This window comes from Adiantum capillus-veneris, chromosome 19 (genome assembly GCF_014529385.1).
Source record: "Adiantum capillus-veneris isolate H3 chromosome 19, ASM1452938v2, whole genome shotgun sequence".
Lineage (NCBI taxonomy): Eukaryota > Viridiplantae > Streptophyta > Polypodiopsida > Polypodiales > Pteridaceae > Adiantum > Adiantum capillus-veneris.
The window spans coordinates 133,776,243-133,799,764 of record NC_140949.1 but is presented as its reverse complement, the minus strand read 5'-3'; the positions used below and the strand labels follow the sequence as shown (position 1 = coordinate 133,799,764).

At 43.3% G+C, this 23,522-nt stretch overlaps 1 protein-coding gene across 2 annotated transcripts in view; it reads right to left on the bottom strand.

Annotated features, from left to right (window-relative positions):
* Positions 1-23,522, bottom strand: part of LOC147434901 (uncharacterized) — a 99,667-nt gene that overhangs the window by 53,393 nt on the left and 22,752 nt on the right. For both annotated transcript variants that reach the window (XM_086491292.1, XM_086491293.1), the window contains exons 15-16: positions 229-304; positions 12-83 (exon numbers count right to left, since the gene is read on the bottom strand). In XM_086491292.1, the coding sequence (XP_086347418.1) occupies positions 12-83; positions 229-304 (148 nt within the window). The remainder of the gene's footprint in view (positions 1-11; positions 84-228; positions 305-23,522) is intronic.

Genomic DNA, 23,522 nt, shown 5'->3' with positions numbered 1-23,522 from the left:
ATGTTTACTACCGTTGTGAATTGAGAAAACAACACCACTCGATGTCCATTTCTTTGAAGCTTATGCAGAAGACGATCCAATAACTGTTTCCAAAAGTTGCATTCATTTCTGCCTAATTAGAACAATGTTCTAATATATTACAGCCAAAGAGATTTCTTGTTCAAATAGTACAGCCATAGTGTTTCTAATGGTACAGCCATAGTGTTTGTGTACTCAAGACCACAAGACCTGCATTTTTCCTGAGCTTGTGACTATGTCATCACCAATCGAACTTGGATCTTCTTCAGCTCCCGGGAACAAGTATCTGTTCCCAACAAGTAAAATGAGTATTAAACCTTTAATTAGCAGCATACAGCCCTCTCAAACGCTTCTAGATAACTAGCAGCACTCTTAAGTAAAGTAACAAAAACACATTAGATAGAAAGCTTGTAGTGTAGACAGATGTGGACTAAAAGCCAATCTATTAATCAGATAGTACTTGGACAAGAATTTCTCGAGGCAAAAAAATGTCTGCGACAAATCGTTAGGATCAACTTAAACACTTACAAGTTGGATATCAAACGATTAAACAAAGCATAGAGCAAAAATCAACAGGATTGCAAACAAGAGCAATAAGCTCAGAAAAGGAAACGAAGACTAAGAAGGAAATAAGCTGCAACATTTACGTCTTGTTCATCTACGCACTTTGTGCAAGGTTTTTAACCTCATTATGTATTAAAGGTTAGATAAAAAGCTCCATTCCAACATCAGAACATCTTACAGAAAAGCATATAAAACAATACATTCACAATTGATGCAAATAGCAAAAAACCCAAAGAAATGAATAGACGACATTAATCGATGATAGAAAGATAGAGATAAGAACCTGTGACAAATTCTATGGTTAAAAATTCGTAAGAAAATGGCAATCTCCATGGAGAAGGAAAAGTGTGCACCGTACTCTCTAAACGGGTGCCTCTTAATGCAGTGTGCACAAATCTCGCTCACATGGGACCACAAAATAACGAGTGAAAAACATCTGTATATTGAAATGAAAAGACAAGAAGTAATGCAATGCTCGGCTGATCCCACCAGGCAACCAGCCCACAAAGTATTGTCGACAAGGACTGATTGGGTGCCCCATAACAAGGACCAAGATGACACAGTGCGGTTGTCAAGGCTAAAGATGTGCTTTACTCTTGGCTCGGGCTTCCCGAGATAAGTATTGAAGAGAAAATTGGCTGCGATCTAGGGAATATTTACTTGTCCTCTTGGAACCTCCAAGCGACGCATATTGCGGTTTGGGGATCGTTTGGTTGTAAAAGGCCTCTATATCTCATGGCCCAGACCTTTTTTGGTTAGTAGCACGAGGGGTGATGAGGGAGTCGTTGAATATCTTATGGCCCGGACCTTCTTGGTTATTTGTGGGAGAGTTCATCAATGACTGTATGTTTCTATGTTTTGTAACATGCATTTGTAATCATCTGTGTTGCATCGTGATGTGTCAAGTTCCAATCACTGAATATTCGTGATTGGGTGAGATTGCCTCGGTATGTAACTTTAGTGCATCTAGACATCCCTCTAATGATCAACGCGATCTAGATGTGATGGCTAATTTTGCTATGCTTGAATATCAAGAGCTCCAATATGGAATGAGAAAATTGATTGACCCGCGGATATTTTTCAATCTAACTCAAGTTGTTTTGCACATATAATTATTAATGGCGGACAATTACTCTTCTTGAAGATGTCACAAACAACTGATGTATCAACCACTGAAGACCAAGGGGGTTAGCACTCCCTAAACCTAACCCTAGCCAACCTACAGATCTCATTTGAGAGGCCTCGACCCTTACAGAAGAAGAAGCAAGAGAAGAAAAGACCAACTTACTGAAGATGGTTGAGGGGCCTCTGTTGGGTATAAACTTTAAAGATCCTCATCTCTTGTACAAACTCACACAACTCTCACTCGTTGTGAACACACCCTTATGTACTCTAAAACACATACATAAAACATTCTTTTATTTTTTATTGTACTATCCATAAGTACCATAAGTACACGAAATAGTTCTCTCTCTCTCTCTCTCTCTCTCTCTCTCTCTCTCTCTCTCTCTCTCTCTCTCTCTCTCTCTCTCTCTCTCTCTCTCTCTCCCCTGAGAACAATCGCACAATTGTATGCACAATGTTGGATGCACGTAAAAGAGCCATCATACTCGAAAATGCTCGCATTTATCTAAGGGACAACCCAATTTACATCAGTGAAGACAGGACACCCGCGAAACAAAAAGAAAGAAGACAAGCATATGAAGAACGAATGAAAAAGAACACCACCTCCACAGGGGCAACACCACCAAAAGCATGACAAGGGGAAACCCATGGAACCACGAACATACACGTCACAAGTTGGAATTGCCGAGGTTTCCCTTGGCACAAAGGGGAAGGATTGACAGAGGTTCTACCACAAGCAGACATACTTTTTCTACTTGAAACGTGGGAACACGACACATGTAGACTGCCAAGTATTCCAAGATATATTACACACTCGGTTTGGTGGCCTGGTACTAAGATGCGCGGGCAAGGGGGTCTTGCTATAATGTACAAGCAGGAAATGCAAAATCAAGTTAAGATATGCAAAAAAGATGAGCACAAACGATACATATGGGCTGAGATATGTACATCTGGGAGATCGATGTTCATTGCGGGATGCTACATCCCACATCGGGAATCCCCGTTCTATGATTTGCATAATCTCTCCAAGAATGACCCTTTTGCTGACCTATACACAGATATTGCAACCTACACACCACAGGGGGCAGTAATGATACTCGAGGATCTTAATGCTCATATAGCCAACATACTGGTTAAATTGATTGACTACTCAATCCATCCCGCAAACAAAGATGGCGATCTCGTATTAGATGCAATGTGGGATAGATGCTCATGCGATCACCTCATGAATGAACAAGGTTCAGCTTTGATATCCATGATGAATTCTATGCAACTTGTAGTTACGAATGGCACCAAGAAATTTGCAAGCTCTGGAACATACACATGCTATACATCAAACCATGGAAGAAGCACTAAGGACTATGCGTTAGTTAGCCACAATGTGTCACAAAGTGATGACGTGGCGGACAACAGACACCCTAATTTCTGCCAGAAACCCTAAAATTCCTGCAAACCCTAATTTCTACCAAAAACCCTAATTTTTGGAAATCGCGGAGGCTTTTTTTAATTTATTTACTTTTTTTGAAATGATGAGCGACGCGAATTTTGCTTTTTTTTATATAAAAAAAGAAAAGACTCTCTAAAGAGAGAGAGAGGACTATTGCTTTTGATTTTAAAAGCTTTTGGGGCTCTGCTTTTGGGCATCCCTTGTAACCTTTAAATAAGTGGTGAGGGTCTCACTTTTGAGATCATCTGGACGCAGAGTCTGAGAGTGAAACCCTAACCGCTCTCTTGTACTTTGGTGATTGATTAATACAAAAAGAAATACCGAAAGGGGCGCCAATCTTTGGGGCCAATATCTCTAGGCACGGAACTCCGCCGGGCCAGTGCAAATCTATTGTGATCTGTGAATTGTTTTGGAGTGGTTATTTGGTGTTGTCGCGGTTGATTCTTGAATTGGAGTGTCCAAGTCTATTACAGTGGTATCAGAGCACAGCCGATTTCTCTTCTACAGGAAATCCGATCCCCGAATTTTTTTTCCGCGACACCTATGCCTTCTGGCAATGATCAGTCAACTCCCTCTGTATCTCGAGATGCGGGCTGCGATCACAACGAAGATTCAAGCAGAGAGTATGGCCCGCCTCGGCCTACTCAGGCGGAGCAAAGAGAGATGGAGCGTCTTCAATTGATTGGCGATGCAACAAAGATGATGCTCAATTTTGCCAAGGACCCGAAGATGGCAAAATATATGCCTCTTTGGAAGGTACAGATGGAGTGGCAAAGAACCACAACACCACTCTCCAAACCCGCTCTCAAGAAACCTTCTGCCTCCAAGAAATATACGGAGAAGGAACTAGAGACCGTGGTTGATGCCCGGATTGCTTAGCTTTTCGACGTGCAAAAGAAAGGCAAAAAGCACGGCAAAAAGCAGAAGAAAGGCACTGACTTCCCGGGATATTTGGGTCGTCGGTTGACATTTCACAAGGCAAGAAACGGAAGAAGCGTGTTCGATTTGAAGGAGTACCCAATTCTTCTTCTTCTTCTTCTGACAGTTCTTCTAGCTCCTCGGATTAGAGCGAAGAAGACAGAAAAAGCAAAAAGCGAAGCAAGACACGAAGCTTCGGAAAGGGCAAGAAAAAGGCAAAGAAGGCTACATCTCGCCCAGAGACTGACAGTTCTATTGAGGACTCGCCTACAGACAGCTCAAATTCCAATTACGGAAAGTTTAATGCGAACAAGAAGAATTTTTACAAAGCCAACCAGTATGAGTTTCTCGAAGATAAAAGCAAGAAAGTCCGAGAGTTTAAGGAAGGCGGCCACTCGATCAAGTTTGATACTTTTTCAGGATACTCGGATGCTTCGAAGGCTTTGTCTTTTTTTCAGCAGTTTGACATCGCTTTCGCGGGAGGACGCTATTCAGAGCACTCCAAGATTCGGAGAGCTACCTCTTACTTTAAGGGGAATGCTCGTACTTGGTGGTCCACTCTTCTTTTAAACAAGACTGCACCAGTTAAATTGCTGAAATTTAAAAGGCTTTTTATTTCTTCTTGGTTGACTCAAGTGTTTGAGCGAGATATACAAGCTGCTTGCAACCATCTCCGGATGACCAAGAGCGATACAGTTAATTCTTACTGTGAAAGATTCTGGAGCTCTTTTCTACCCGCCTCTTCATTCCAGAAGATCTCGTTCAAAGAACAGATTGAGTAGTTTACCTTGGGTCTACCTACAGAGATCCGAGACCACTGCTTGGAACAGAAGTCAGCTTCTATTCAAGAGTTGATGAGTCATGCAAAGCGGGGCTTTGCCATTCACCTAATAACGCAAAAAAAAGAATAGAATGATAAAGACGACGATAGGCCTGAGAGTTCGAGAGCAGCTGAGGAATGTGGCAAAAAAGGTAGATAGAAAAGCAGAACTGGTACCACATGGCGTGGGACCTGCACCGAATCTAATGAATGAAAGTACAAACTTTGCCGCTTTTCGGGCAAAGTGAAGAATCAAGAAGCTCTTTTCAAGGAGCCAAGCCCAACTTCTTTTCACTTGGAATTGGCGGCTCGACTTGAAATTACGCCCGACAGACTAACGCCACAGGAAAAGGTAGTTCGACTGGCACCCGGATGGGATGTTGCCATTACACCGAGCATTGGCAAACTTTGTTTGCAATGACAGGGGTGTTCAGGGCACGCGAGTGACGTTCTACTCACGATCCCTTGGTACCACAAGAACTACGCCGTGGTCGACTACCGGGCCGAGAAAGCGACTTTGATAAATGAAGGGCTTAGAGATTGTACTTGATGAACTTCAGTTTCTTACTCATTCTTTTGGGAGAGAACTGAACGCTGGATAAAGGTTGAATATGTTTTGACCTAATCAAAAGAACGCCAATATTTTTGTTTCTCCATACTCACGCCGATTGCTTTTCAGAGGGCCTGAAAATCAAACTATTGATCTGATACCTGGAAGCACGCCACCGAATCGGCCACCTGATCGTGTGAGCCGAGTACAAAATGAAAAGATTATGAACCCAGTGAAAGACCTCTTGGAAAAGAGTCTTGTCAGACCTAGTACTTCACCGTATTGCTCTCCAATGTTGTTGGTTTTGAAGAAAGACGGATCTTGAAGAATGTGCATCGATTATAGCACTCTCAACAAAATCACCATCAAGAACAGATTTCCGATTCCTAGGATCGATGATATACTGGACAGGTTACAAGGATCCTCGTGCTTTAGCAGGATTGACTTCAAGAGTGGATATCATCAGATCAGGATAGCGCCAGGAGATGTCTACAAGACAATTTTTCGGACAACTTTTGGGTTATTTGAGTTTTTGGTGATGCCTTTTGGCTTAACCAATGCTCTTGCGACATTTAACCGGATGATGGACAAGATTTTTCGAGAGTACAGGCTATTTGTTGGCACTTTCTTTGACGACATCATTGTTTTCTCCAAGAATGAGGTAGAACACAAAGATCATCTGCTTCAAGTCTTTCAGGCATTACGAGATCACACGCTAGTGATCAATGCAAAGAAAATTGAATTTTTCCTACCAAAGATACACTTTTTGGGACACATTGTGTCAATAGTAGGAGTGCAAATGGACCCGGCCAAGATAGAGACTATCCGTGATTGGCCCGATTTGAGGAATTTCCATGAAGTTAGAAGCTTCTTGCGACTGTGTTCGTACTAGAGGCGGTTCATACGAAAGTTTGCAGAGGTTGCTTCCCCTTTGCATACCTTGACACAGAAAGGAGAACCTTTTTTCGTGGGGACCCACAGAGGTGACTACCTTTCGGACATTGAAAGAGAACTTGACTACAGGACCAGATTTGACTTTGCCGGACTTGCAGAAGTCATTTGAAGTATATTGTGATGCTTGTGGTCGTAGTTTGGGTGCGGTCTTGATGCAAGAAGGCCATGTCATAGCTTACGAGAGCCGTTTGTTCTCTATGCCGGAGATGACAGCACAGATCTATGAGAAAGAGCTTTTGGCGGTTATCCATGCTCTTATGCAGTGGCGGCATTACCTACTCGGAGCGGATTTTACTGTCTTTACAGACCATCAGAGTTTGCGCTACTTCTTGTCACAAAAGCAAATTTCGGAAAAGCAGATACGGTGGGCGAACATCTTGTCACAGTTCCACTTCCAGATTGTCCATGTGCAAGGACAAAAGAATGTGGTGGCAGATACTTTGTCTCGAAAACCGTTGGTTCTGGCTATTTCCGCGATACATCATAGGAGCTTCGAGGTATCGTCGATCCGTATGTCACAGATACAGATTTTGCAGATATTTTCACACGGATACGGAATGGGGAGACAGTAGCGGGATACTCCCTTCGGGAAGGCTACTTGATGAGAAAGACTATGTTGTGTGTTACACAGCCGTTGAGGGATAAGGTTATGACTGAATGCCACTGTCCACCTTTTACGGGTCACCACGGCATTGCTACAACGATGAAAGTGGTAGTGTCACAAAGTGATGACCTGGCGGATAGCAAAAACCCTAATTTCTGCCAAAAACCCTAATTTCCGGAAATCGCGGAGGCTATTAAAAATAAATAAATAAATAAAATTGAAAATGATGAGCGATGCAAATTTTGCTTTTTCTCTACAATATGAGAAAGAGAGAGAATGCTTTTGCTTTCCAGTTTTGACTCTCTGTGAGAGAGAGAGCAATTGCTTTTGATTTGAAGCTTTTGGGGCTCTGCTTTTGGGCATCCCCTGTAATCTTTAAATAAGTGGTGAGGGCCTCACTTCTCAAGGCATCTGGACGAAGAGTCTGAGAGTGAAACTCTAACTGCTCTCTTGTACTTTGATGATTGATTAATACAAAAAGAAATACTGAAAGGGGCGCCAATCTTTGGGGCCAATATCTCTAGGCACGGAACTCCGCCGGGCCAGTGCAAATCTATTGTGATCTGCGAATTGTTTTGAAGTGGTTATTTGGTGCTATCGCGGTTGATTCTTGACTTGGAGTGTCCAAGTCTGTTACAGTGGTATCAGAGCACGGCCGATTTCTCTTCTACGGGATTTGGGAAAAAGAAAGAGAAAAAGAGAACTTGATTTTTACTGACTCTCATTGAGAAAGAAAGAGAATCTGCTTTTTCTTTCAAGCTTTTGGGGCTCTGCTTATGGGCATCCCTTGTAACCTTTAAATTAGTGGTGAGGGCCTCACTTCTCAGAGCATCTGGACGCAGAGTCTGAGAGTGAAACCCTAGCCACTCTCTTGTACTTTGATTTGATTAATATAAAAAGAAATACCGAAAGGGACGCCAGTCATTGGGGCCAATATCTCTAGGCACGGAACTCCGCCGGGCCAGTGTACATCTATTGTGATTTGTGACTTGTTTTGAAGTGGTTATTTGGTGCTATCGCGGTTGATTCTTGACTTGGAGTGTCCAAGTCTGTTACAGTTAGAGAGATACTTCTTTTGACCGAGACTCAAAAACGATGTGGAAGAGTTTGTGCGCAGTTGCTTGGTATGCTAGAAGTCAAGTTTCACAGGCATAAGGCACAGGGATTGTTACAGCCTTTACCCATACCCACCCACCCCTGGAAAAGTATTGCAATAGATTTCATTTTTGATGTCCGAAGAAAACAGAATGATCACGATGATTTTCCGATTACATGGCACGTCTGACACGATTGTCTCCGACAGAGACCCCAGATTTATGAGTTTGTTTTGGAAGGCAATTTGAGAAAACATTGACACGCGGTTGCAATTCTCGTCATCGTTCCACTTGCAGACTGACGGGCAATTTGAGATTGCCAATTCAGTGATTTCAGATTTATTGAAGTCTTGTATCTCGGATCAAAAGACTCAATGGGAAAAGAACTTACCTTTGGTGGAATTTGCCTACGATAACACAATACACTCTTCGACGGGGAAGACGCCATGTGAGATTGTTGAAAGTGCTGCGAAGGTTCCATCCTTCCTGAGCATGAAAGATTAGATATTGGAAGCGGATGAATATTCGCGAGATTTGGATACGGCTTTTGCCAAGGTTCGCGAGACTTTGCAGGAGTCTCAAGAACGACAGAAAAAAGCAGCGGATCGCCATCGTCGCGACTTGAAACTGAAGGAGGATGATTGGGTGCTCTTACTTTTGAGAAGGCACGCCTAAGAAAGAAAAAGAAAAAGGAGAGGCTTTTTCCAAAGCTTAGTATGTGATACTACGGACCTTTCCAGATTACTGAAAAGATAAATGATGTCTCCTTCCGATTGACCCTGCCAAATACTTGGAGGATTCATAATGCATTGCATGTGAGTCTCTTGAACCCTGTTAACGGTGATATGCCTGATGATGGGGAGCCTGATAGGCAACCCGAAGTGGAAGAAAACGAGGAGATCCTTGTTCCGAAACAGATTTTGGCACATAACGATACGAAGAAAGGTAAAGTCCGAAGGAGGTTCTTGGTTTAGTTCGAGAACTTTCCTGCATTTTATGCTAAGTGGATGGAGGAGGAGGACCTAGCAGATACTCCTCAGATTGTGAAACTTTACCTCGATGTTTTGGTTTAGCATAGTCTACTCCAAACGGAACCCAGAAACTCAGCTTGGCTGAAGATCTGGTGCAGTGGGATGCACAAGAGGGGAGTTACTCCGCTCCTTTGTCAACAGATGCCTCGATTTTGATACTCAAGTCACTGATGTCTCTTTGAGCTTCAGGGATACTCAGAGCTGACAGTATTCTGCTGGATGACTTTATGAAATGGAATTCCTCATAATGATACTGATTTGTTCTTGACTTCTTGTGAGTGCAAGAACTGATAGCCGAAATGACTGCAGCATTTTGGTCTGATTGATCTCGAATAGACATGGTTGCAATAGGGGTTAGTTAATCCGACATCGATGAGGTCTCGATTGGACCTAGATGTGATTGCTAGCTACATTGCCGATAAATCATGGTCTAAGATCCCAATGAATGTTGAATGTCATGTGATGTCTGGTGATGTCCTGTGATGTCGTGTGATGTGACTATCGATTTTGTACATGTGCTAGATGTGTGTTCCTAGTACGTAGGTACTAACAGTCAGTGTCAGCTAAGACGGTTTATGGCTTTTGTCGGTTTTGCAAGCGTAATCGCGGTCGATTACAATGCTTTCAAGAGGGGGGTATGTCACAAAGTGATGACGTGGCGGACAACAGAAACCCTAATTTCTGCAAGAAACCCTAAAATTCTTGCAAACCCTAATTTCCAAAAATCGCGGAGGCTATTAAAAATAAATTAAAAAATTATTAACAAAATGAAATGATGAGCGACACGAATTTTGCTTTTTTTTATATAAAAAAAAAGACTCTCTAGAGAGAGAGAGAGAGGAGTACTGCTTTTGATTTTAAAAGCTTTTGGGGCTCTACTTTTGGGCATCCCTTGTAACCTTTAAATAAGTGGTGAGGGTCTCACTTCTGAGAGCATCTGGACGCAGAGTCTGAGAGTGAAACCCTAACCACTCTCTTGTATTTTGATGATTGATTAATACAAAAAGAAATACCGAAAGGGACGCCAGTCTTTGGGGCCAATATGTCTAGGCACGGAACTCCGCCGGGCCAGTGCAAATCTATTGATCTGTGAATTGTTTTGAAGTCGTTATTTGGTGCTGTCACGGTTGATTCTTGACTTGGAGTGTCCAAGTCTGTTACACAATGCATTGGATTTAATTGGACGCTTTAAAATTGGGGCTCGATCACCGAACTCGGACCATACTCCAATTCATGTGTGTCTAGACCTCCCACACATGCCTACACAACACATCCAAAAGGCGACAAGATGGGCATATCGAATGCAAGCCACAAAGAAATTCGATTATGCTACTTTTCTGGACAACCTATTGAGTAGACAATGCATGTCCCAAAACATTTCAAAAAATTGGGCTACGTTTCATCAAGCAATAGAAGAGGCAACATAGGTCACCATGGGGCGATCTAAAAGAAATCACCAACAAGTGAAAGGTCTCTCTCATAACCCATCGTTTGATGAAGAATGTAAAGCAGCCAAACGCAAGTTAAAGTGCTTCAATAAGTCTATGAAGGAGTGGGAAAATGCAACCAAGGAATGCAGGATGCTGAAAAAGAAAAAGAGAAGGATGCATGAACTTTTGAAGGAGGAGCAAGAGGTGATCCGATTTAAGAAAGAGCCCAAGAGAGCAAGGCGCAACATGAAATGAAAAAAGAAGGATATAATGAGAAATTTCAGCATCGACGAAATGTATGTATATGCGCAAACACTCTATGCTCCCACCGACGCTCAAATAATGATGAGAACCTATAACTTTTGCAACGGCTTTGAGAGGTTTGAAAAAACTAGCCACTGGGAAAGCCTCTGACATTTTGCACTTCAACTCCGAAATGTTGAAATGGTCGGGCAATGAAGCTAAGAAATGGATACACTGCATGATGAATCAAGCTATCCACCAAGGCATGCCTGAAAATTGGCAAGAGAATTGGATCAAAGCTTTGTTTAAAGGAGGAGACCGTAACCTACTCACGAATTACCGCACCATCATGGTGGGCTCTTGCATGGCAAAACTTTTTGGGAGTCTAATAGAAAAAGATATTAGCACATAGGCTGAAAATAGTGGAAAGAGGGCTATCGGTCAAGCAGGTTTTAGAGCAAAACATAGTACCATAGATCACTTGATTACAATCCGGATTATGATGGAAGAGGCACGACTCAAAGGGGAAACTATGTACTGCTATTTTGTGGACTTTAAGAAAGCGTTTGATACAGTACCTCGTCATGGGTTATGGTCCGGCATGGAGACCATTGGGGTTTCCATACATTTGAGGGTTGCGGTGGCACGCCTATACCATGCGGTTCAATGTAAACTGAAAATGCAAACAAGCTTCTCCGAAGAGTTCTTCAGCACAATAGGAGTCAAACTCTGTCCCCAATATTATTTGGGCTATGCATCGATGAGCTTGAGGACTTTATCTGCCAAACGACGCAAGATAATGGAGATGCACCAAACATAGGTCTCATTACTTTGCTACTCCTCATTTATGCTGATGATGTGGTTCTTTTAGCGCATAGCATGTCTCTCTTGCAAAAACTTTTGGATGCGGTACATACTTTCTGCGAAGCCACAGGACTCTCAGTGAATGTCACAAAAACAAAATGTATGGCGACTTGTACACACAAATCAAAGGATCAGCCCGCCCTTATGTATGATGGGCAAGAGATTCAAGTAGTGGACAGCTTTAAATACTTGGGCATCATTATACCCTGGAATCATAGATGGGGGCAATGTGCAAAAACAAGAATTGAAGCAGGACAGGCAAGGTATTACGAGTTTGAAAACATGTGCAAACAAAGCGTCACTAGAAGGTGGGAAATAAAGTCCATGGCTTTCAATGCGTGTGTGGTCCAAACGCTATTGTATGGGGTAGAGGTATGGGGACCAAGTATTCCGGCCAGCACATGGAATGACATTGAGAAAATTCAGAAAAAGTTCTTATGTAGACATATGGGGATAAAAACCACAACACCATACTCAGTGATGCTATTGGAGACTAGACAAAGACCATTGGAAATGCTTGCTTTGCAAAGAATGCATAGATATCTCTTGAAGGTGAAGTTGATGCCTAATAACCATTTGCCTCACATAGCAAGGGAGGTAGGATGTAAGCCGCAAAAAAACCACAAAAGCAAGTTTCTCACCTCTAGCCTTGTTGAGGACATCAGGAAATGGTTCTCTAAATGGAATGCGGGAGCACGTGGACATGCATGTAGAGGAAGGTACCGAGCATGAGCACGAGCTGAATTTTGAACTACAATTACTTGAGGCCCTCCACAGCAAATGGAAGAATGTAATGCACAGGTCCAAGTTTGAATACTATTGCAAACACATAAACACGAGATACTGGGAAGAATACAAAACCGGGAAAACCCAAATACTTATCAGGACACCCATGTCCTACCATGCGAGACGGACCATCACCTTGATGCGGACAAGATCACACATGCTCAAAAGTGAAACGGGAGGATGGCTGAATATTCATGCAAACATGAGAAAATGCACTCAATCCAACTTGAATTCATTGGAAAATGAGGCACATGTAACCCTTGAATGTCCAACTTATACACACATTCGGGTCAACTTTCCCCAACTTATCCAAGGATGTACTACATTTGAGGAGCTTCTCTCAAGAACACATCCCTCTCCAGTAGCACTAGGCATCTATCTTGCCAAAGTGCTAGAACATCACACCACACTCACAAACAAAATCACCACAGAATCATGACACGTCCCCTCCTTCACATGGGAAGGGAGGAGTCTCATGTATGAGATTTTGGGTCCCATGGGTCATTTTGGCCCCCCAAGGACGTAAATACATCATCATCATCATCTCGTGGACAGCTAGAGGAGCAACCATCACTGCAGAGCTTGGTCCACACTTAAATTTTTATGTACGTAAAAATACGTACTCTTGTAAAAAAAACTCGAATTTACGAAACTTTCTAGGACATTTCTGATTAAAAAAAAGGCATGTTTTACAAGACAACCACATATTGTGTAACTACTGCAAGAGACTTCAAAGTTTAGACAAACATTGATGATTGAGCAAGCATATTAAAGCTCAAATGAGAACTGGTTTGGTCGCCCATAAGTCAATAAAAATGCATCAAAAACCCTCAGTCACGCTTATCTTCCAAAAAGAAAAATTGTAAAAAGTGCCTTGTACGGATCGATCTGTATCGTACAGATCGTACAGTACGTCCATACGGTACGAAACGGATCTGTACGTACGTTCTAATCCTACCTTGTTGCGGAAAAATCTATATGGACGCCACATCAGCCTATCAGCGGGTTTTCCGCCGCAAAATCCAAGACTGCCACGCCAGCATTGTCTCCACGTTCTACTGGCCTGCTGTGAATGTGTCCGAGTATGCCACGTCACCATTTTGTGACTTTCAGCCGTTAGCCTCGCCAATCTCACCTACCCGCAACAAATCCTCGCTGTACCGTCAGATCAACCAACGTTTTCACATTCAACCAATGTTTTCAGATTCAACACATCGTCGTCGCGTCGCCGCCATCACTGTCATCGCCGACACAGTTTCATAGATAAGCACAAAGTCGGCGTTTTTGCAGATTTCCACAATTCAGCCCTACAATTCTCAGATTTCAGCCCGTCCTCGTCGTTGTCGTCGACATCGTCGGCAAGTCCATAGCATCTAGACCATTGTACCAGATTTGTGCAATCAATAGCATAGACCTCTCTCGCCATAGAGAGGGGAGCCCTTGGAGGAGGGTTTGAGAACCGTCTGGTGTTGTATTTCTCTCTCTCTCTCTCTCTCTCTCTCTCTCTCTCTCTCTCTCTCTCTCTCTCTCTAGGGGTATATGCATGTCTATATGCTCAAGGTGGTACAATCATGAGAAAGCATCAAGCTATCTAGCTCCATCCCTCCTCAGATACTCCACTACCTACATTCAGTTCAGTTTTGTATCAGTTTTGTTTCATTTGTCTTTCCGATAGACGGATGACATACACACCATGTACATTTGATTTGTCTCATAAGCCGATTTCGGCCTGACATAGACGTTAAAAATCTTTCTTTCTTTCTTTCTTTCTTTCTCTCTCTCAGCACCTTCATTCACGGTAGCATTCACTTTGTTTGTGATCATTGCACTCTCTCACAAATGGAAAAAAAGGCTCTCCCTTCCGTAAGTAAAAGGAACGCTTGAGCACAGTTCGGAGCACTCATCTTGAACAAAGTCAACATTCACTTCCGCTGCACCTTACACTCCAAGGACTAAGCAAGCTTTCAAGAAATCTTTTGCCCGAAGGTACATGGTTTCTGACATCTTCCTACAGAGTGCAACTTCTGACAGAGTGGGGTATCCTGAAATGCTTGCCATAGAAACCCTTGCAGATTATATCTTGAAATTTCTCGACATCTCTTAGTAGATGTCTCTTCTCGAGCTGATAACCTTGAAGGTCCGGTGTAATTGCTATGTCTTGGGACTACCATCACCGCCAGAGGAACATTGTCTGTCCAAGAGCTAATGGACCATCTTGTGGTCGGCTACAACCTTATGGAAGGAACCTAACCCTAATTTTTGGTGCAGGTTTCAAGATGGAAAGTCAATCGACTTTTCGATCTCGACTAATGTCGACATTGCTTTTTAAGTTTGAAATCTGTTTGAGAACTTGTTCGAACTTTGGTGATCCTGTTTGGAATTTTTTTTAAATGGATGGTATCTATTTTGAACCTATCTTTGTGCCGATTTGAAATGTATGACTCTGGTTTTAATACTGGTTTCAATGATTGGTGATTTTACTCCCGGGTGGAGTAGTGAGAAATGATGTTTGAGAATGCTTGCTCGTTCATACTCATGGCTGGAACCCTTGTGGTTATTTGCAGGAGGAGTATTGAATGTTTGAAAAGTATTGTTTTTACTCATGGCCCGGACCCTTGTAGTTATTTACGAGGGGAGTATTCTTGTAGTTACTCATGGCCCGAACCCCTTGTGGTTATTTGCGGGGGGGAGTATTAAGAAGTCTAGGCAATGGTTACTCTCAACACCTCCAAACGTCGTAGGCTGCGGCTTGGGGGGGCGTTTGGTTATAAAAGGCCTCTATATCTCATGGCCGGGACCTTTTTAGGTTATTTAAGAGAGGAGTGATGAGGGAGTCGTTGAACAGCTCATGGCCCGAACCTCGATGGTTATTAGCGAGGAGGATTGCTCATCGGCAGCTTTATGTTTCTATGTCTTGTAACATGCATATGTGAGCATTTGTGTTGCATTGTGATGTGCCAACCACAGAATATTCCTAATTGGATGAGATTGTCTGGGTATGTAATTTTAGTGCATCAAAACACCCGGGGAAGATCAATGTGGTGTGGGTGTGATGGCTAATTTTACTATGCCGAAATATCAAGAGTTCCGATCTCGACGAAAGGAGAAGCCAACTCCTTGATCAAAAGAGCCAAAAGGAGAAGCCACTCCTTAACAAAAAGAGCAAACTGACTGTCCCTCGAAATGACCCTCGGAAATTTTTGAGCTAACTTGAGTTGTTTTGCAGATATGCTTCTTTCAAGAAGGGGATATGTTACAAACTGTTGACGTGTCAAGCCATTGAAGAACGGAGCCGACTAATCCTGGCCAAAGGACCTAAACCCTAAGAAGAACAAGCAACAAAAGAAGAAGTCCTACCAACTTATGGGACCCAGTCCGATGGGGCCCAAGTGACAAATGAATTAAAATAAGGCTAGACCCTCACACACACACACACACACACACACACACACAAAAGACTTGCACACAAACTGATGACGTGAGAGTTGTACGGACAGCCCGGATTTTCCGTTGACAATGCTGACGTGGCAGATTTTCGCAAAACGCACTAACAATGCTGACATGGCAGTTGTACGGATTTTATCAAAACGCGCTGGCAGATTTTGGCACTAGTACTTTTTGGACCAATTGCTTTTGAGTTTGAAGCTTTTCATTGTAACTGCCTTTCAAGCCAAGGGCTTTTAAATATGAGGTTAGAGCTCATTCTCTCACACTCTTGTGGGAGAAGGTGCAGAGTGTGGAGTACCGACTTATACTATGTCGATGCAATATAAAGAAATACCGAAAGGGGCGCCAAGGTTTGGGGCCAATACTCTCTGGGGTGGAATTCCGCCACTCCGTGTCGCGTGTCGTCTCTCTTTCATTTGAGTTGTTATGAAAGTGCTAAAAATCTGTTCAGTTTGTCCTTTTCTATTGGCACATGGTGCCCGTCTTGTGACAGTGGTATCAAAGCATCAGGCGTGTGCTTTTTTGAAAGCATACCCATCCTACAAAAGAGCAAACAGAACAAACCAAAGACTTCTGGAATTTTATTTGAAGTATCTTTGAGTCCCGACCCCAAACTTATTAGGCACTCCCACCCTTACTTCATCACGCATCGGGCACGCTCCCGTCTTCACCGCTCGTGTCTTACAGGGCATAAGCCAAAAAAGTCACTTGCAAGAGAAGCATCCAAGATTTATTTCGTGTTGTTTTTCTTAGAGGCAGTGCCATGCAGTGCTGGATGTCTAAGACAACCAAGCCGCACACTCCAAGGACATGGCAAGCTTTCAAGAAAAATTTTGCCCAAAGTTATATGGTTTCTGACATCTTCTGTCAGAGTGCAACTTCTGGCAAAGTCGGGTATCTTGAAATGCTTGCCATGAATACCCTTGCAGATTATATCTTGAAATTTCTCCACGTCTCTCAATAAATGTCTCTTCTCGAGCTGATAACCTTGGAGGTCCGATGTAATTGCTATGTCTTGGGACTACCATCACCGCCAGAGGACCAATGTCTCCCCCCGTAATAGTATCTTTATTACTGAGGAGGAGTCTATACAAGCACTTGAACCGAATGTATTACCACATTCATTCTAGAATAAGACTTGATGGTTCCTGAAAGCCTCAGCTTCCTATTCCTAGGGCAAAACCCTATTCCAAGGAACTTCCGTTCCTTATTCCAAATCCTCGAGAATCAAGGTTCTCGCCTTCCAGATTCAGGGCATGGCATCCTTCCAACTCTTTTCCGACTCTGTTCCCAGAGTTCTATTCCTGCAAAATAATTGTGCTTCCTTGATCGTGAAGTCCTTCCCTTGGGAATTCAACTTCCGGATCACATCTTAAGAGTCTACCACTCTCAGATCCGTGGATCTACTTCCCAAACTCGGGTACGAAACTCTTGGGCTGATCTGGCTCTAATTTCTCAGATCGCTTTCTCTTGCAGAGGCTCATGCCTTCCTCTGCTTCTACTCCCTCAGTAAGAGGAAGTACACCTGCAAACAAATACTTAGAGATCATAACATCAAATCGTTACCTTGAAAGTCTCAATGCTCGAAACGCAACTCGGTTCTCGAAAAGCAATTCCCCGGACGAGATTTCTACATAGAAAATCCTCTCTTCTAATCCTACACACCAAAAGAGGTGTGTTCTCGGGTTCCTCCTCGTAAATCAGCCCCGTCTACGACGTTTATGGTCTGAAAACAAAGAAAAAACAGCAACTTGTCGCGATAGAGACCGGCTCTGTAGGCTCTTCTTCGCGAGGGAACTTGCACACTGGGTCCTCGCAACATCTAGTACACTTGGAACAGACATGGGCATCAACGGCAACGTCTTCTTTGCAGGTGAAATCTGCTGCAACATCTTTTCGTTGTAAAAACTAGTGTTCCCTCTTGGAGAGAGCGTGTGATGCTTTTATAGCTCCCTCGCCATGACAAAGATAACAGAGCACTGGCTGCCCACGTAGAGATCGCGGCCGTTTTTTTCTTTCCTTTCTTCTTTTGCGTTGTTCTGCTTGAAAAAGAGAGAAAATCGTTGGCTGGTTTTTATTGCTTTATTTAATCATAGGCTGTCCACTTATTAAGTGGGCGGCCGGTCACCTTTAAAAATGGTATGGATCTGTCCAAAAACTCAATAAAACCTTATAAGTTAAAAACAATGCTTTCACAGCACTTCCCAAGCGTCCTTGGATGCATTCACATGCACAATTGCAATGCAGACATAGACTTCCTCGCTGGAAAGCATCTGCTTTCCCGAAAAGCAATCTCGCTTTCTCAAAAAGCATTTGTTTTTCCTCAAAGTTTCCTCTGAACCCATCTTCATTCAAGTGCTTTCTTTTCCTTGTGCACAATTCTAACACAGTTCAGAATTTCCTCCTAACTATCAATATTCCCTTTCCGATGCACCCGTCACCCACCTTGTGACGCATCAAGAATACCCATCACCTAGTTCTTTCCTACCGAACTTACGGTACAATCTCCTTCGCGATGCTCTGTCACCCATCCTATGACGCATCAAAGATGTTCGTTCCTGCATGGTAGGATACTTCTTCTCGATGCTCCCTATCACCCATCCGATGTGACACATCAGAAGTAAGTGAGGAGGTTTTTCTCACTTGAGACATCCGAGTACAGAGTATTCCTAGTGCGTCATTCAAAGTAATGACGGGAGCACTGTGAACGGGAATATCTGTAAGTCCACCAAGAACGGTACTTGTGATGCGTCACATCGGATGGGTGACAGGGAACATCAGGAAGAAGTATCTGACCATCCGGGAACGGACATCTCTGATGCGTCATAGGATGGGTGACATAAAGCATCGTGAAGGAGATTGTACCGTAAGTTTGGTAGAAAAGGACTAGGTGATAAGTATTCCTGATGCGTCACAAGGTGCGTGACGGGTGCATCGAAAAGGGGATATCCATAGTCAGGAGGAAATTCCGAACTGTGTTAGAATTGTGCACAAGGAAAAGCAAGCACTTGAATGAAGATGGGTTCAGAGGAAACTTTGAGGAAAAATAGATGCTTCTAAGGAAGCGAGATTGCTTTTCGGGAAAGCAAGTGCTTTCCCGCGAGGAAGTCTATGTCTGCATTGCAATTGTGCATGTGATTGCATCCAAGGACGCCTGGAAAGTGCTGTGAAAGCATTGTTTTTAACTTATAAGGTTTTATTGAGTTTTTGGACAGATTCAGACCATTTTTGAAGGTGATCGGCCGCCCACTTAATAAGTGGACAGTCAATGATTAAATAAAGCAGTAAAAACTAGCCATCGATTTTTCTCTCTCTCTTTCTGGCAGAACAACGCAAAAAAAAAGACAAAACAAAACAAAAAAAAAAACGCCCGTGATCTCTACGCGAGCAACCAATGCTCTGCTATCTTTGTCGTGGCCATGGAGCTATAAAAGCATCACACCCTCTCCCAGAGGGAAGACCAGTTTTTGCAAGAAGAAGAAGCTTCAGCAGATTTCATCCGCAAAGAAGACATTGCCGGTGATGCCCATGGCTGCCCCAAGTGTACCAGATGTCGCAAGGACCCAGTGCGCGAGTTCCCTCGCGAAGAAGTGCCTACGGAACGTGTTTCCATCACGACAAGCTGCTGTTTTTCTCTGTTTTCAGCCCATAAACGTCGTGGACGGGGCTGATTTACAAGAAGGAACCCGAGAACACACCTCTTTTGTGTGTAGGATTGGAAGAGAGGATTTTCTATGTAGAAGTCTCTTCCGGGGAATTGCTTTTCGAGAATCGAGTTGCGTTCCGAGCATCAAGACTTTGAAGGTAACGATTTCATGTTATGATCTCTAAGTATTTGTTTGTAGGTGTACTTCCTCTTATTGAGAGAGTAGGAGAAAGGAAAGCGTTATCAGGAATTAGAGCCAGATCAACCCAAGGGTTTTGCACCCGAGTTTAGGAAGTAGATCCACGGATCGGAGAGAGGTACTCTCTCAAGTTGTGATCCGGAAGTGGGGATTCCCAAGTAAGGACTGTGTCCGGGAAATCAGAGTTGTTTTGCAAGAAGAGGACTTTGGAAACAGAGTTGGAAAAGAGTTGCAGGGATGCCATGCCCTGAGTCTGGAAGGTGAGATCCAGAGGCGAGAACCTTGATTCTCGAGGATTTGGAATAAGGAACGGAAGTTCCTTGGTATAGGGTTTTGCCCTAGGAATAGGAAGCCGAGGCTTTCACGAACCATCAAGTCTTATTCTAGAACAAACGTGGTAATACGTTCGGTTCAAGTGCTTGTATAGACCTCTCCTCAGTAATAAAGATACTATTACGAGGGGGGATCAGCCCATCTTCTCGTCCCCAATACTGTGTCGATCTTCTCACTCTATCTCTCTCTCTATCTATTTCACTCTATATCCTTTGGCTTCAGTAATAAGTGATAAATCCTATTTATCCGAATGTTTTATATTGTTGTGCACTCACGTTTGTGACACGCGGCATGGTCCATAAGCTCTTGCATGGTAGAGACTTGCTTCGAGAGAAAATATTCGTGCAATGGTGATGGTAGTCCAATGGTGTGGCGCTCACACTGGTTCTCCAAGGAAATGAACTTAAAGGACACCGAAAGGTACACGTCGAGAAACCTTTGGTTATAGTCGTCCATGGTTTCGGTGGCACGCATTCTCAAGTTGCCCCACTCTGCCCAAATCCGGACTTCAAACATAGATGTCATGTAACTACGTGCAAAAACTGTCTTGAAAGCTTGCCAAGTCCTTGGAGCATGCGGTTGTGTCACGATTGAACTCCACCATTGCATAGCAAAGGTAGTGGAGGCAATGGCGGTGGCAAAGGCGGTTGCACTGGATCAGACTCCGATGGCTGCACCATATTCCTGAAGACTCCCCCTATCGAACAGATAGCTGAGAAGGTTGCTGGTTGGAAGCTCTCGAACTTTCTGATACTGGAGGAGGAGGTACCACCTGAGGCATCAGAGGGGGTAACATGTAATTCAAAAATTGTTGAAAACATTGCAACATCGAAAGATTCTGCTAAGGATGCTGCGAAAGAATGCCTTGAAGCTCGTCGAGCAGAAGCTGCAAATATTCTGTTGAATCCATGAACGCCATGTCTTGGGTTCTTTATGGCTTATGCCCTGTAAGACAGAGTGATAAAGATAGGAGCACGCCCGATGCGTGAAGAAGTAAGGGTGGGAGTGGCTAATAAGTCTTGGGTCGGAGCACGAAGATTCTTCAAATAGAATTCCAATAGTCTCTGGTTTGCCCTGTCTGCTCTTTTGTAGACCCAGTATGCTTTCAGAAAAGCACACGCCTGATGCCCTGATACCACTGTCACAAGACGGGCACCACATGCCAATAGAAAAGAACAGACTGAACAGACTTTTAGCACTTCAATAACAACTAAACTGAAAGAGCGAAATGGCGGAATTCCACCCCAGAGAGTATTGGCCCCAAATCTTGGCGCCCCTTTCGATATTTCTTTATATTGCATCAACACAGTACAAGCCGATACTCCAGACTCTACACCTTCTCCAGGAAGCATGCCAGAGAATGAGCCTATGGCCTCATATTTTAAGGCCCTAGGCCCCAAAAGCCGTTTACAGTGAAAAGCCTTCAAACTCAAAAGCATCTGGTCCAAAAGCAATGCCCAAAACCTACCAACGTAAATCACGAAAATCTGTACAACTGCCACGTCAACAGTCAACCCCTTGATACCAAAAGAACAACTCTATGGTTGACTCCGGGCCAAAAAAGCGACTTTGACAAATGAAGGGCTCAAAAATTGTACTTGATGAACTTCAGTATCTTTACTCACTTTTTTTTACTTTTTTTTTTTTGGAGAGAACTGAACGAGGAATGAAGGTCGAATATGTTTTGACCTGAACAAAGAATGCCAAGATTTTCTACACACTCATGTCGATTGCTTTTCAGAGGGCCTGCCACGTGAGTTGCCACCAACTCGGCCTAAGGATCATACCATTGATCTGATACTTGGAATCATAACACCGAACCGGCCACCTTACTGTGTGAGCTGAGCCCAGGGATACACCTGTTCGGGACACATTGTCTCAGCAAAACAAGAGTGCAGATGGACTTGCCCAAGATAGAGATTATCCATGATTGGCTTGATTTGAAGAATGTCCATGAAGTTGAAAGCTTCTTGGGCTTATGTTCTTACTACTAGCGGTTCATCAGAAAGTTTGCAGAGGTTGTTTACCCCTTTGCATTTGTCGACATAGAAAGGAGTCCTTTTCTCATGGGGATCCACAGAAGTGATTGCCGTTCAAGAATTGAAACAAAATTTGACTACAAGACCAATTTTTGACTTTGCCGGATTTGCAAAAGTTGTTTGGTGTATCGTGATACTTCTGATCGTAGTCTGGATGCGGTCTTAATACAAGAAGGCCAATGTCATTGCCTATGAGAGCCAATTGTTTTCAAGGCGAGAATTGACAGTACAGATATCTGAAAAAGAGCTTTTTTGAGGCCATCCATGCTCTTACTCGGTGGCCATATTACCTACTCGGAGCCGATTATACAGTTTTCTACACATGGTTGGAGTTTACGCTATTTCTTATCACAGAAGCAACTATCGGAAAAGCAGATGCGGTGGACAAACATCTTGTCACAGAGTTTCTTCCGGATTGTCCATGTGCAAGGACAGAAGAAATTGGTGGCAGATACTTTGTCCCGGAAGCCATTGGTTCTAGCTATTTCCGCGATACATCATAGAAGCTTCGAGGATATGGTCGATCAGTATGCCACAGATACAGATTTTGCAGATGTATTCAATTGAATACAGAATGGGGAGGTAGTAGCTGACTATTCCATTAGGGATGGCTACTTGATGAGGAAAAAAATGTTGTGCGGTACACAGCCATTGAGGGAAAAGGTTATGACCGAATGCCACTGTCCACCTTTTACGCATCACCGCGGCATTGCGACCACCTTGAAAGGAGTAGAGAGATACTTCTTTTGGCCAAGACTCAAGGATGTGGACGAGTTTCTACGCAGTTGCTTGGTATGCCAGAAGGTCAAGTTCGACAAGCATAAAGCACAAGGATTGTTACAAGCTTTACCCATACCCACCCGCCCCTGGGAAAGTATTGCAATGGATTTCATTTTTGATCTCCCGAGAACACAGTGTAGGCACGATTGTTTATTGCCCAAATCTTCAGATTACATGGCATGCCTGAGACAATTGTCTCCGATAGGGACCCAAGGTTCACGAGTTTGTTTTGGACGGCTATTTGGGAGAACATAGGCACACGGTTGCAGTTCTCGTCACCGTTCCAGCCGCAGGCTAACGGGCAATCAAAGATTGCTATCAGTGGTACTGGATTTGTTGAATTCTTCTTCGTTGGATCAAAAGACTAGATGGGAAAGGTATTTTCCTTTGGTGGAATATGCCTACAGAAACACGATTAACTCTTTGATGGGGAGGGTGCCATTTGAGATTACTGAATTTGCTACGAAGGTTCCACCCTTCCTTAGCACGAAAGATAAGATTTTTCTTTGAAGCCGACCAATTCACGAGGGACTTGGTCCAAGGCTTTTGAGAAATCTCAAAAAAAGGCAACAGATCGACTTCGTCGTGATTTGAAATTTAAGGAGAATTATTGGGTGCTCTTACATTTTG